The following is a 15,685-nucleotide window of genomic DNA, read 5'->3' as shown; positions in this document are numbered from 1 at the left end:
GAAGCACACTGGCAGCCCCTTCTGAGATGACTTCAGGCCTGGCAGGCAGCATGGCAGAATCTGATCTTGTGCTATTTATTATCAAAGTCTGGTGGGGGGGGGGGTCCTCCATTGCCCCTCCAGATATCCCACCCTTCCCATATGTGTTGTACAAAATAGGCATGCCCCTAAAAGATGTCCTACTTCATCCCAACCCTCCATTATAATCTTATCCTAAACTTGGCTCCAGTATTTGTTTAAGCAAAGTTGAAAATTTGGGGTCTTCTATTACTTGGAGTGCTGGATTTTTGGGTGAATGAGGACATGCCATCCTTTTCATATATTAGATTTTTTCCTGGGCAAACTTTGGAACAGACTGATATTTCCACTAGCAAAATGTGCCCCATCCCTATTTTCACTAAAAGCACCAGATCACATCCCAAAATAGCTGTCCTATACCTCTGAACAGAGATAGTAAGATTTCATAAACTTTCTGCTTCCTTTTTGGAAATGTGATAAATATTACATTTCAAGACATAAAACAGTCTCTCTTTAAAGCCATCATAGGCAAAAAAAGAAAAAGAAAAAAAAAGGAGTTATGTGTTCTCTTTAAATGCAGTGGAAACTGGCCATGAGTCAGAAGTTTAAGAAACAAATTTGAACCTTGTCAGGTGTCAAGAAAAGGAATATATAGCCCAGAGGTTGATATGTTCCCAAGGAATATATAGCCCAGAGGTTGATATGTTCCCCTTCTCTGACGCCACTGGGGCTTGGTCCTGCCTTCTTTAATGTGGCTAGAGGCATGGGGAGCCAGGGTCTATGGGGATCTGCCTCGGCCCCAATTCCTGCAGCGGGAGTCCCAGGTGTGACAAGCACCATGTTCTTGGTCTAAGCCCCTGGGGCATAGCAGAGGATAAGCTCTCAGCCTTCCGGAGAGAGTTTCTGAGACTTGTCATTAAAAAGGGATGGAAAAATAGCAGATGAAAAGGACAAGGGGGTTAACTTCAAAGGATTTATTTTAATGAGCAAGTGCATCATACGGTCGGAATCATAATCTGAAGTTTTCCAAATGGCCCATCTGTATGTTATACAACTTGCAGGGTTTCTGCTAAATCCTGCTTTAGAAGGACTTTATTATTAATTTTTCCAATGGCCACTAAGATCTTCAAGAAGGAAACTTCTGGGAATGAAGAAAGGTTCATAAGAATTTTTGTGGATTTATTTTTTTCCTCCTCTTTTTTTTTTTAACCTATCTACAACATATTATGCCATTGAGCACACATCTTAAAGCTCCTTCTCTGGCCTTCTTTGGCACGCAGTCACACAATTGGCCTTCTGTCCTTTACAGGCTCCTTTCCCTCTATACATGCCTTTATGTTATTATTCCTTAGGACTCCTTCCTGCCCTTCTGCTTTGTGCTCTACCCATAGGTGTTGAGGTTCTTTGCTTGGCTTCACTTGCTGTCTCCATGACAACTCTTAGATCCCTGTCTCCAGCCTAGACTTCTTTTCAGAGCTCTGGACGCATATGCAATTGCCTACCAAACCTCTCTACATCTCAAGAACTCTTCTATCTCAACATGCCTAAAACTCCTCCTCTTCATCATCATCAAAACTACCTCTTATCTAAATGTGTCCTATCCTAGCAAACCACACCAACATCCACACAAGGGTCTAGGGAATTTGGAAATCATCCTTGGTTTGTTCCTCATTCTTCTTCACCTCCCATGTACAATCCACCACCAAATTCTTAATTCTACCCCCTAAGCATATCTATCCACTTCTCCTCATGCCCACTGCTATCAACTTGGACTCTGCTGCCATCACCTCTCACCTGAACCACTGCATGTAATGGCTTACAGGGCCTTCAATGCCATGAGTGCAGCCTGCCACTTAAGTCCATCTTTTATCACTCTCTCTTATGCTCTATGGTCGGAGCATTTTGAGCTCCTTTCATCCCTTCTATGAGCCATTCTCACATTGGCCTTGACTTTTGGGCAAAGTCAAACTAGAGCACTTCTTCATTCCTCATTCCACTGTCTGTTTTCCCACTTCTTCTATCATCTTCCATCATTTAGTCTTGGTTTATACATATTTCTGAGGGAGAACTTATCCCTATCTTAGGCCACATTAGGTTTTTCTGTCTTCCATCCTAGTATTCATTACACATTTTTTAGTAACATCTGTTTAAGTGTTTGCTTTCCCAGCTAGATACATCGTCAAACACATCAGATATCTCATTAGTCACCATTGTTTTTTTCCTGGAGAGAGTCTTATAGGAACCTTTCATTTTCCTATTCTATCCAGAACCATTTGCTTACTAGGCCTTCTATAAATCTAGCAATTTGTGTTACATATAGCACCTCCTTTTTTTGATAGATTCCCAGTTTGTTGAATTCCATAGTGTTTTCTTTCTTGCTTGCTTTGCATCTTTGGTTAGTGAAATTTATCCTCCAGGAACTTTCTGACAATGGGTGCATAAAAGGTTAACTTTGTTGAAACCTTGCATTTTTGCAAGTCTTCATTCTGACTTACATTTGATGTACCCTTTGGCTGGACGTATAATCCTGCACCAAAAATCATTTGTCTTCTGAATGTTAAATAAGTAGAATCTCCTACTGTCAAGGATTAATGTTGAGTATCAAGAAATATTTTTAATTTCCAGTAATTTTTGGAGGGTCTATGTTTGTCCCTCTGTGTCTGGAAGCTTTTAAAATCCCTTTCATTATCCCTAGAGTTCTGAAATCTCATGATGATGTATTTTGGTAGAGACCTTTCTTTTTTTCATCATTATAGGGCATTTGGTATGTCTTCCTGTTAGAAAACATATGTCTTTTACTTCTGAGACATTTTCTTATATTTCTTTTGTATTTTCCTCCCTTCTATTTTCTGTATCCTCTCTTTCTAATTAAATGTTGGCATTCCTAGACTGATCCCCTAATTTTCTTATCATTACTTTCTTACTATCCAGTTCTTTATCTTTTGTTATATTTTTTTCTGGGACAGTTGATTGACTTTATCTTCTTATTATTGAATTTGTTTCAGATCTGTAATTTCCCAGGCTCAGGTTCATTTTTTTTCTCAGAATAAACTTCTTGCCCCTGCTGGTTTTAGGAAGTGGTGGTCACCTGGGCAACAGGTGTGAACAATGACAGTAGGGTCTCCATTCCTTAAACAGAACGTTGACAAATCTCTACCCCTGTCTTTCATGGTACCTGATACTTCCAATCTCTGAGCCTTTCTGAGGTTTTCTAGTTTGACTTGGCTGGCTTCTTACCACCATCTTCCACTGATATTGATATTAATCCTTCACAGCTTTTCTAACTCCTTCATCCACTGTCCATTTTCCAAGATATTCTCCAGCCTCTTTCATCCACTACCATCTTCATGACTATTTCCTTTAACCTTATGGTTTCATAGCTTTTCCATTTCTTCACTGTCATTTTAATGCATTTCAGAAGCAGATAGAGATATGTGAATGTGTTCAATTTTCCATGTTTAAGCCAAATCACTAATTATTTTTTATTAAGGATTTGGTCAAGTGTTCTGATTACTGATACTTGGAGGTAAAGCCCCAGTCTAAACTCTATTTCTAGACCTCTGCTCCATCTCCCTTCTTCTTCTGTTCTTCCCTATCTTTTTCTTTCACTCTCTCCTTTATTTTTTTCTTTCTCCTCTTTTTCTATCCTAAGTCACTGTCTATTTCATAGGTCTCAGCCAGTCCACACTATTTTCCTTTCAGAATCTTTTGGCTTTCTCTGGTTTTTCTCAATTTTTCAATTGCTACAATTATTGTTTACTATGTTATTATGAAAAATTTGTTACTTCTGCTTCTATGAATTTCTTAATTTATTTAAAAAAATTCCATGGTGATAAAGATGATGATGATGACAGGGGCAATGAAAGAAATATTTATTGAATTCTTAGCAAGTCTGAAGCTCTAAGTTTAGCACCTTACATAGATTATCTCATTTAACCAACCTAGTTAATACTTATTTCCTCATTATATAGATAAGAAAACTAAAGCTTATAGTGTTAATTGCATGTCCAAAGAATGGCTGGAGTGAGTTATGAAACTGTAATTTTTTAATGTTTTTCTTATTGTAAAAAATAACATATATACAAAAAAAGAAATAAATTTCCAAGTACGTTTTAACAAATAGTTGTACAACAGGTTTTAAAGTTTGGTATGGGTTATAGTTCCACGATCTTTCACTTTTTTCTTCTAACTGCTCCAAGACACTGGAGACCAAAAGAAATATGAATATATTGATTCATCAGTCATATTCATTTGTGAAATTTGGCTTGAAACAACTATTTCTAACAATAAAATTAGACTTTTACCCACTATATTACGATATGTTCTATTGATGGCAAATGATATTAGGCAAGACACTGATCAAAACCTTATTTTGAACTGTTAGATTTCCACTGACTGTTAGGAAGCATTTTCTAACAATAAAATGAAATGCCTAGTAATACCACTTGTACTTCATTGGAAGGGTCTATACAGGGGTTAGATGACCTTGTAGCAGGAATACGGTGGGAAGTTTCCTGTGTCTAGATGGAGGATGAGCTTCAAAATCCCTTTGAAGACTTCAAGTCTTTTATTCTGACTGTTCTGAAGTTAATTCTCTTCCCAACTATCTCCTAGAAATCATCTTAGATTGATTAATCAAGTTGGCACCTTGCTTCTTCACCTATTTTCATTGTCTATGTATTGTGTAGCAATGCAATGTGTTAAACAGCTACCTGTCAGGCATATTTTAACAATTAATATTAATAATAACAATAATAGCAATCATCTATTAGGATGCAGAAACTATGTGAAGAACTATATAACATTATTTCATTTGATCCTCCCACCAAACATGAGAGGCTGAACCATTATTATCTTATCATTTCGAAACAAGAAAATCCTGAATGTAGACGACAAAGTTTAGATTGTATTTAACTGGGAAAATGATTCCATTTATGTGATGAAAATCAGAAAGTGTTGACCTGGGAAGGGAGCATCTTCCCACTAGTTTCCAAACATCCCTTCTCCTCTGTATGAAGAAGATGGATAAATCACCAGTTTGATAATAGGATTAGTTCCATCTTAGCATCTGGTAGGAAGGGCCAACTATGTTGCTTTTCACACATCAGAAAGAAGACAAAATTTCTTTGGGTTTGAAGCAAACTGATCTTTTGTGGGGGAGAGGAGACTTTTTCTTTTATCCTGAGAAAGAATCATCTTTGGTGGTCTTTAGGAGAAAAGTAATCCCCTTGGTAGCCTCTCTATCTATTCTTGCATCAGAGATGGTGTCAAAACTTAGTTTTTTTCCTCCTTTATGCCTGTGCAACTAACCCTGTTCCTCAGAAGCTTTTGGTAACAGGCTTATTTCTTTTCCAGGAAGCTAAAAAAACTATTTCGGAAGTTGAAAGATGAGACAGAACCTGGAGAAACTGACTCCACACATTCAAAACATCCAGAGCAGTGGGACCTAGATTTCAGCTTGGAGCCTTATACTGGACTGACTCCAGAGTACATGGAAATGAGTAAGAGCCCAAGATCCTTCCTTCCTTACCTTTGTTGGGGGCAGGTTGAAACAAGGGATCTGTTTGGGTTTGTGGGGAAGTGGGGGCTGGGGGCTGGAGTAAATGACTGGGGAAGGCTTTGTCCCCTCATGAGCTTCTTGGCTACCCAATGTAACCTTCAGTACCCCATGTGAGTTGAGGAAGGTGAGACAGAAGGAACCTGGAAAGAGAACCAGGGGCAACTTTGCCATCCACTTGATGAATGACAGTGAGATAATGCCTTCTTTTTGTTGGCCTTCTCTCCTCATCTATGAAATGGGAAATTTGATCATTCAGTCCCTTCCCATGGTTCCCATGATTAATAAAGCTAAAATTTCAGAATACAATTTCCATGAATGAAGGATAAATTACTCCTATGATACTTGGGTCAAGGTACAATCTTAGTTTGCCAAGGCTGCTACAAATGCCACGCAATGGGTTGGCTTAAACAGCAAGAGTTTATTGTCTTGTGGTTTCAGACTAGAAGTCCAAAATCCAGGTGTCAATTTTACCATGTTTTCTTCCCAAAGTCTGTAATGTTCTGGTACTGGCTTGTTACAATCCTTGGAGTTCTTTGGCTTTGCATCTCTGCCTCATGCCACATAGTTGTCTCTCTCTCCATGTGTGTGTTCTTCTGATTTCCACTAACTCTGGCTTCTGGTTCTTCTTTATAAGACCTCCAGTGAAACAGATTAAGACTCATTGTATTCAGTTGGCCATAACTTTACTAATAACATCTTCAAAAGATCCTATTTCCAAATGGATTCAAACCCACAGGAACACAGATTTAAATTAAGAACATGGCTTTTGTTGGGGTACATGATTCAATCTATCATAGATATGTAGAACAGAGGAGAATCCCCTACTCTGATCAGGAAGGGCTGGATAAGATGTCAGCTCTTCTCCAAAAAATAAATTGGGGATGCTTTATATAGGGGGTGAGAGGAAGGTTTCCAGAGCCTTTGGATGTTCTTGGATAAGGCTGAAGACAGATGCACATGTCAGTATAAACTAACATAACATGGTCATTTCAGATGTGGTTTCCAAGTGGTGAGTTTTCCATTATGGGCTGGGCCCCACTTAGGTCAGCTACCGTCACACTCTTAGATGCTTGTGAAAAAGTGTGATCTTCAATTAGGATGGATGTTTGAGAAGCCTCTTTCTACCACTTGAAACTGATGTATTAAAGGCATATTGTGCCTGCCCATGCAAAAAAGAAATGTATATTATATCATATACCAAGAAGCTAGATATATATCTGAAGTGTTACTCAACCTAGAGATCATGGAGAAACATCAATTGGATCCAACAAAGGTCACTCAATATTTAATTCAATATTTAGTAGCCTTGAATTGTGTTTTGTTTGCATAATGACTCCTGCCTGCTCTGGTTAACCACTTTTAACTGGGAGAGAGACACCAAGACCTCTCTGTATACCAGATGTCCTATCCCTTATTTCTAATTCATATTTCCCTTGTTATGTTTTTAAGAAGGTGTACATGTGTATATTAGGAGTGAAGAGATGGGCAGGGTCTAGCTTAGATGGCCAGAGAAGGCCGGGTCTAGTCTGGGATGTCTAAAATTCTAGGCAAAGCCTGAGCTTTGAAATCTGAATAACTCACCAGAGAAGAAACGATCATTTTGTCTGCTATAGAAACAATAGGTAAAAAGAATATCAAGACCTTGTTTAGGGAAATACATAGTTCCCTTAAGCCTTTCACCTTCAGCTAAGTGCTACTTCTAATTCCTCTTCAATGCTGAGCCTGTTGTTGACTTCAGAGCCCAATGCTCATATTTCATAAGCCATTCTGTCTGTCATCCTCTTGCTCAGAAAGAATGAAATTTTTGCCAGAGATTGAGCCTTCCATTTGAGAAGGGGTTTACGTTAGAAATCCTTGAGCTCTGGCTCTTTCCCACCACTTTCCAACCCAAGTACCTTACCCCCACCACCTAGTTATTTGTATAGGGATTTCATGCCTGCCTCGTTGGCTATTTCAAAGCTTTCTCTTTCAAGTGATTGAATTGAGACTCTTGAACAGTCCTGTCTGGGTTCAAATCCCAACTCTGTCCCTGAGTAGCTGTATAACCTTGGGTTAGTGGTTATCCTTATACATTTCAATTTGCTTAGCTGTAAAAAAAAAGTTAATAAAATAACTATCTCGAAGTTGTTGCATTTAATGAACGAATATCTGTGAAGTGCTTAGAACACTGTCTAGCACATATTTAAAGCTATGTTAAGTATCAAGTGTTGTTGTTTCTCCTAATGATCTTGAGGCCCTAGGAAGGCAGAGTGTATGGAAATTTGTTCCATTTTGTCAGCTGCCACATGTGTTGAATAGACACCCATTATGTGCTCAAACCTGGGCACGTGTAAAGTAATGAGAAGGAAAAAATAAAGAACTAGGAGAAGACAGAAGACCTGGTTACTTCTGGAAAAAATTCATGCCCACGTTGTAGAGAGTGAAATCAATATAAAATTACTTACAAGTTATAAATGAATAAAATGACTACGTAGCAGAAAAAGGAAGGAAAACATCTTCCCAAACTTCTTTCATTCCTGCTCAACTTTTACTATCTTTTTTGGGCCATTTCCTAGAACCTTTTTGCTATGTGCATGATTTTTGCAATAAAGTTGTGATCAAACTCACAGCTGCTTCTTTTTCATTTAGTATTATGTCAACAAATATCTCTATGTTGTTACATAATATTCAAAATAGCTGAATGGTGGTCCCTCTACTAAATGTACCATAGTGATTTACCTATCTTCCAATGAAAGGCATAGATGTTTCTTTTCCAGTACTACTTTATTTTATTTTTATTTTATCCAATGCTCCTTTATTTTAATGCTCTAATATACACTATCTTATGCATATAATCTTTTCTACTTCTGGTAGTATTTCCTCAAGATAGATTCCCACAGGTGTGATTACTAGATTTAAGGTATGACCATTGTAGAGGTCTTGATTCATTTTGCCAAATTGGTTTCTGAAAAGACTGGGCCAATTTACCTAGCCATAGGCTATATATAAGTAAAATTATTCAGTATTCTGAAGTTATATGTTATGAAAGAATCTTCAGTGTAGAGTGAGCTTGAGATTCTCAGCTCCCTATGCCCATCGCATTCTACCTTGTTGACCTGAATACTTTAACTCACACTTTAAGACTTAGCTTTTCCCAGTGCTTCCTCTGAGGAGCCTTCCCTGACCATGCCACCTGTTCCTCCAGAGAAGAATCATTAACCATTTGCTCTCCTGTCCTTGCGTTGCACCTGGTACACACACTGATGATGTGTCTTACTTACTATAATATTCTCACATGTCTCTTCTTCATCTGACCCAGTCTATTAGCACCTAAAGAGCAATGGGATCATGGCTTATTCACCTTTGTTTCCTTGAGGGCCTGGCACATAATAGGTGCTCAATATGTCTGATAAACGAATAAGAAGGAATGAATGAATTTATTAATGAGAGAAAGTTTCTTAATGGATGTGAGCTTGTAATAACTTTAAGAATAAAAGAAAGGCTCATTTTCAAAGCAGCGCTTGGTTGATGGTGATCATAGATGTTCTGAAGACATTTACAGCTCTAGGTAAGAGATGGAACTAGGTGATCCCCAATGTTCCTTCTGAGGGTTCTGAAGGTCTAGATTTCACTGATAAGAGCAGAGAAGAGTGTTCCAAGGAAAAGGATTGGTAAGTGAGAAGAGCTTCATGACCATAACTTAACCAAGGAAAGCAAATGGTGGTTTTGAGCAGAAAGGGTCAGATAGAAGCATGGGGTTAGCAGAACACCTTGAAGACCAGAAATAAGTTTGTACTTCAAATCAGGCCATAGGGAGCAATTGTAAAATCTTTGCCAATGCGGTGACTATGTGTGAACTCTTCACTTCCCTTGAGGAAATAGGAAGCAACTACAAGAGAGGGATAGCAAAGCTAAGCAAGGGATAAGAAAAGACAAATGGATTTGTCCTTTCTCCATCCCTTCTCCCCTCCCTCCCTCCTTTCTTCTTTGCTTCCTTCCTTTTCTCATATATTAAGCATCTGGAAGGAGGAACACATTTGAAGACCAGGGCAGCCGCTTCAACAATTCAGGTCACTATAGAGGCAGTCTTGTCTGGAAGTGACAGCTTGGATCACACATGGGTTTCCAAACTTTGTTCCATAGAAGCTAACTACTAGGATTCTTTAGGCCATTTTTGCTAAGACCCTCAATTGATTTAGAGAACTTACTATTTTATTTCTTATTTTACATAAATGCAAGGACACCATTTCTGAGTTAGGTTTCTTTCATTCCTTTTTTTCTGTGGACTAAACTCTTTTCCCTTTAAGGGAATACTTGTGCTTATGTACAATCAAAGACTGGGTTGCAGAATACACTTTACAAAACAACTATGTCATCAAGCCAAATAGATTAGGTGTGGTTTAAAGATTGGGCCCCAATCTAAACCCTGCTGTGAGCTGTCTGTGAGTGAGTGGTATGATGCTTATAGTCAGGCAGACCCAATTTCCTCATCTATAAAATGAGTTTGATGATAATAGCACCTGCCTCCTAGGATTGCTCTGTGAATGTGGTGATGAAAATAGAGTAGTTTAAAAACTAGATGGTGATGCAGTGAATATCACCTGCCATTACAATTGTCATGAGTCCAATTTCTCTCTCTTGAACCTAGAAATTCTTTGACTGAAAATAGTTTGAAGCCCTGCATATAGTAAGTTCTAGAATTTCTGCCCATTCCATTGTCATAGATTTGAGCAGTATGTTTACAGAACTACGACACGTCTCCAAGGCAAATCTAAGAATCACACTCAAAAGTCTGAGACATGAGCATTCCTGAGATGTTCATCTATTCAGAGAACTCTAAACCCTTAGGGCTCGATTTGACAAGTCTGGAATCTCAAATGGGCTCTTTATGTCATTTGTTTATCTAAAATCCATAAGCTTTGTTCCTGTATTCGTCAAAAATACTTTCTATTGTCTTTCTGCCTCAGGATGTCAGTTATCCTTCCTTGCAGCCTTCCTCTTGCTTCTTAAACACAGTCCAAGCTTTGAGGCCCCCGAGCCATTAATATGGGTGATGAGATGAATTTCTTCTGTCTTTCACACTGTCATTAGAGAAATTTCATTTTTCTTTGTCATGAGCTTACATCCTGTCAAGCTACACCTGTAGAAAAGGGGGTGAACAGGTGATTGTGTATTTACTTATTCATATATTTAGAATGAAAGCCAGATAATTATTTTGAAGGGCCAAGGGCTCCATCTCTCCTGCTCTCTGGGTATATCCTTCCTTGTAAAGAAGCATCCAGTGGATGGATGTGCTTGCAACAGGACCACCTCAGAACCAAGGGTGTCAGAGTCCTTGAAGCTGTTATCTGAGGTGTCTCAAAAGTTGCCAAGTTTGAACTTCTGGTTTCAGGGGGAATGTCTGGTAGTTGTCTTATTCTTCATGACTTATTCTCCCTTCTGCCCTTGCATCAGCTATGTATGGCTGGGGAGAGACTATTCAGTATGATCCTCACTGAGTCTTTCTCAGTCATGTCTCCTTATCCCAAATGATTTTGCTTCTATGGAGAATTTTGGATTCCTCAGTAAGCCCTTATCATTTCTCCTTTGAATGATTGCAAATGCGTCCTAACTTGTTTCCCCTCTACCTTTTACACTCCCCCCTACTATCTTTCCTTCTCATTTTTTAGAACACATTTTCTAAAATGCAAACCAGAGCATATTGGTTTTTCTCCTTATTATCTGCCCATGCTACTGACCTCCTTTAAGATCAAGTTCAAATCCCTCAGCATGGCAAAGAAGGGAATTCATGAGTTGCCTACTGGTCTGTGGTCCCTTTGCAGTCACAGCTGGATTTATCTGGCTATCTCCCATCTGCCTAGAACAAGTCCTTGCAGAGTTGTTCAGGTTCAAACACATCTCCTCTTGGAAGCATTTTCTGATTTTCCCTCGCATTCTGAGTTTCTCTCCACCTCTCTTTTCCAGTACCCTTTCTAGAATGTGAGTGTTTTGAGCCTCTCTCCCAAGTCATAATGCTCAGCATAGTTCCTGGCATGAAGTAGGAGCTCAATAAAATATTACTTGAATGAATGGCTCTTTAACTCCCTTTCCTTTGGCAGTGAAGAAATGGAGGGCCCACTCACTTTTTCCATGATAACTGGGTCTTTTTCTTCACCATGAACATATTAATTTATTTCTTTATATGCAGCACTTTTCATCTCTCAAAACCAAAGTGAACTGTGTTTACATCAAGGTTTCCCTCAAAGAAAAGTCATTTCTGGTTCTAATTTACTCCTTACCCTTCAGGGATCAAGTCATTAGCAGAAGTGGACAGAGTGGAATGCTCTCCTTTGGACTTGGATTTATCTGAATTCCAATCTCACATCTTTCCCCGTACAGCTCTCCAGCCATCCCCCAAACAGCACCAAGGGCATTACTATGCCAGAACCTGGGCCAGGCGCTGGGCCAAAAAGACAAATAGACATGGTCCTCCAGAAATGGTAGAGATAGATCAGCAAACAGACAGTTACCAGAAAGGGTAGGAAGAAAGTCCACCTAACTGTGCTAGGTCTTTGCAGCTTCCCTTTGCAGAGCAAAGATATGTTTCAGGTAATTGCCAGTTCTCCTCTTCCTTCTTGCATATAACTGCCCACTCATTAAACATCCTCAGGTTTTAGAAACTGCCCGCTGAGGTAAAACCAAGCCTGCACTGAAAACAGTTAGCTTATCTTTCAGTTGCTACCTCAGTTTGTCTTGAGGCTTCAAACAAGTCAGGTAAGGGACAGGAAAAGAATCCATCACAAGGAAGCATTTCAAAGCTGTTCTGCTAAGAAAACCTAGTTCCCTCGACCATTCTCCTGAATTCTCTACCATGTCACCATCCTGCAGACTCCAGGCTATGGAAACTCAGCATCGCCATTTATTCACTCATCCTCTGCACATATTCCCTGCTCCAGCCCCGCCCTGTCCAGAGGGTTTGCAGCCCCTCAGATGATTCCATTGGAGTATCTTTGGAAGCTGCTCCTTCTGGTCATCTTCTATTCCTGCTACATCCAGTGCTTATCCCACTGCTTTCTCACCCTCATCTTACTACCACCCTATTCATTCTTTCTAAGGTGCAGCCTTGATCTATTAACCTCTCCGTTGTTGAAAAACCTTCAGGGTTCCCATAGTCCTTAACCAGGACTTTATGGGCTATATTTTGATTTATCTAAACCTGTGTCCTCTTATACATTTTGTAGCCCAGCCAAAATGAATCACAGACCTTTTCCCACCCACTCCATACATTTGCTCCTTTTGTGCCTAACCTTGTGTGTTCCTCTTGCCTTGGAATTCCCTGTGCCTTCCCATTCACATGTCCAAACCCAGCTCTATGTTACCTCCTCCCCAAAGTATCCCTGCCTTCTTCTCTCCTCCTTCCCCTTCTCCAGAATTTTACGCTCTCAGGCACAGGGTTTCCTACAAGCTGTCTGGCCAGATTGTGGGGCCTATTGGTACCCAACTCCCCAAGGGCAGGGTCCTCCTAAACTGCAGAACCTTGTACCGCACCCACCACACAGCACGGTCACTAAAGACTTATTGTAGAGGATATTGAGGGTATCAGTCTATTTGTCTTTAGTTTCCTCTTATTCAGGCTGAAACACCCTCACTTTCTAGTAATGCTCAGGTCAAATCTCATTTATTTATTGGCTGACAATACAATGAGTGGTCACAAACGGTGTTGACCCTTTTTCACTTACTCTGCCTCCTCCTTTGGGTTCTTTCCCTCTCCTTCTCCTTCATGCCTCCCCCACCCCCCCACTCCCCCGCCACAGGCCTGTTATGTCTTCCTTTCCAAGAATGAGCCAGGGAAATAAGAGAAGGTGAAACATGAACCTACCCATGCCGCTCATAGATGGCAGTTCTGGGAAATAACTTGGTGGGAGGGAAGACTGAAGCCCACAGAAAATGTCACAACTTCATTAGAGACCATATTTCCTGATATCCCTGTGGATAACTGAGACTTAGTGATAGTAACACAGCACTACCTCTTATTTCTCTGGCTCCCTGTTTTCAAAGTGAAACCCCCTTCATGACTATCACCTTCTTTTGCTTCAGACAGGCTACTATAGGGCAGGGCAAGCACCCTTCCTCCTTGTCAGGTTCCCAGGGTGTCGGTTGAGACTTGGGTCTCTGTTCTGCCTCTAATTAGCAGGGTAGCCTTGGGCATGTCACATCCCACTGGGATTCACTCCCTTCCTTGACGTTATAGAAATTGGGCCAGGTAAGGAGTTGTTCCCTGCATTGAAGCAGTCTTCTAGCCTGTGGTCACGGCCATTTGGGCTGTGTGTCCCTGGTAATGAACTCCTAACTCATGGGTCAGTTTAAAGCTATGAGGCAACACAGAGCTGGTGCCGCCCCACTTCCTCACATTTCTAAATGCTTTTTGGAGTAAGAGAGCAAGGAAGGTTTTGGCATGCACAGAACCTGGTTATACCAATGGAAGGGAGTGGTGCACATCAAATCGCTAGACCAGGTGACCTTCAGGTTCCTTCCAGTGCAGGCATCCTAACTCATCTATGCCAAAGAAGCCTCAGAGATGATGTGACTTGTGTAAGGTCACTCCAAGAGTCATTAGTGGAATTGAAACTAGACCCTTTTTCAGAGTATTCGATGAGGGTATTTCATCAGGACCTATAGGAAGTTGGGCTCCCATCGCAGGAGAGGTGGAGTGAGGTTTCTCTTTCCTTCCCCATAAACTAGACCTCCCCAGTTCCAGAAAGGCCCTTGTCTAAGAGCAGTGAAACCAAAGCTGCCCGCTCCCTCTGGTGTGGGAAGATTCCAGCTCCTGCTCTCAGCTGCCGGCTCCCTTTCTCGTGACCCCCAGGACCACCCATGCAGACAGGAAGTGTGTGGGGTTCTCGGAGCCTGTCAGTTGTGATGGCAGGGCAGGTCATCAGTTGGGGAGGACAGCAGGAGAGATGTATTATATTTACCTTTTTCTAAATTGAGCAGAAACTAGGACTTAGGATCTAGCAGGCAGCAGGGAGAGACCACGAGGTGAAGTGGAAGCTGGAAGTAGTGGGGAAGGCTGGAAATCTGCCTGAGGAGGGGACACCAGGGTAGGGAGCTGCCTCTGGGCGGGATTGGTGGTGGGGATAGGCTGACCCCAGACAAAGAGAAACCTGAGAATGAGGGATTAAGCTGGAAAAACCTGTGAGGAAACAGCAAGCTTTCGAGGGAATCTCCAATATCAAACCCTTTTCTTGAAGAGCTTACTGAGAAGGACTTCAAGTGTAGCCTCTCATCCTCCCCTCCCTGGGGGAGGAAAGAATGCTGGCCCAGGAGCAGGCTGTGACATTAATCATCACTGTCCCTGACCCCAAAAAGGTGCTTCAAATCTCCTTTGCTGCAGGGCACTCACAGCCCAGTCAAGGGGTTTTCCTCAGGGTCTGAGGAGAGGAAATTCTTCGGTTGCTGTAAGAGTTGCAGGCCAAGTTCTCTAGACTCGTGTAGTTTGACATTTCCTACAAAGTGGAATTTGGCATGGAAAAAAGTAGGCCTGAATTTAATTCTGTAAGAGGAATTTAATGACAAGTTCCAAAAGAGTTTCTTAGTAAAGTTTTATGGTCATTTTATCCAGATAAATAAATGATGCAATTCACCTGAAGAAAAATGGCCTCGCTTCAAGGTTTTCACTAAATTGTGAGATTTGTGTCTTATTCGTTCACAATACCTAACCACAGGGTCTAATAGTAGGTGCTCGATAAATGTTTGCTGAAGAAGGAAGGAAGATGAATAAAGAATGGATGAGGTAGTGTTATAGAGATGAACTTGAAGACAAAGTAACAGTTGGCCTCTACAGATATCACCTTTCATCAAAGCTCTCTAGGCACCCTTGATGAACTGATTAAGCTGGGATAGTCTAACCCATCTCTGGAGGCACCAAAACTTCTTATTTTGAAGTACGTACTATTACAGAATGTTATTCTCCTTAGATCAGGTCTCCTGTGGCATTAAAAAAATTGATAGGCTTGTAAAATTATCTGGGTAGTTCAGGAAAAAAATTCCTCATTTGTTAGTTAGCCATTGTTGTGATGATGCTTTATAACAAATATCACACGAATCTCACTGACAACAGTGACAAAGAATTCAGAGCAATGGAAAGGG

General features: G+C 40.6%; 1 protein-coding gene across 1 annotated transcript in view; it reads left to right on the top strand.

The window, feature by feature from the left end:
- LOC143690475 (anoctamin-2) overlaps positions 1–15,685 on the top strand; it is a 75,721-nt gene that overhangs the window by 37,346 nt on the left and 22,690 nt on the right. The window contains exon 7 of the mRNA XM_077168204.1: positions 5,374–5,519. Coding sequence (XP_077024319.1) covers positions 5,374–5,519 — 146 coding nt within the window. The remainder of the gene's footprint in view (positions 1–5,373; positions 5,520–15,685) is intronic.

Source organism: Tamandua tetradactyla, chromosome 7, assembly GCF_023851605.1.
Source record: "Tamandua tetradactyla isolate mTamTet1 chromosome 7, mTamTet1.pri, whole genome shotgun sequence".
Taxonomy (NCBI): domain Eukaryota; kingdom Metazoa; phylum Chordata; class Mammalia; order Pilosa; family Myrmecophagidae; genus Tamandua; species Tamandua tetradactyla.
This window is presented reverse-complemented; position numbering and strand designations above follow the sequence as displayed.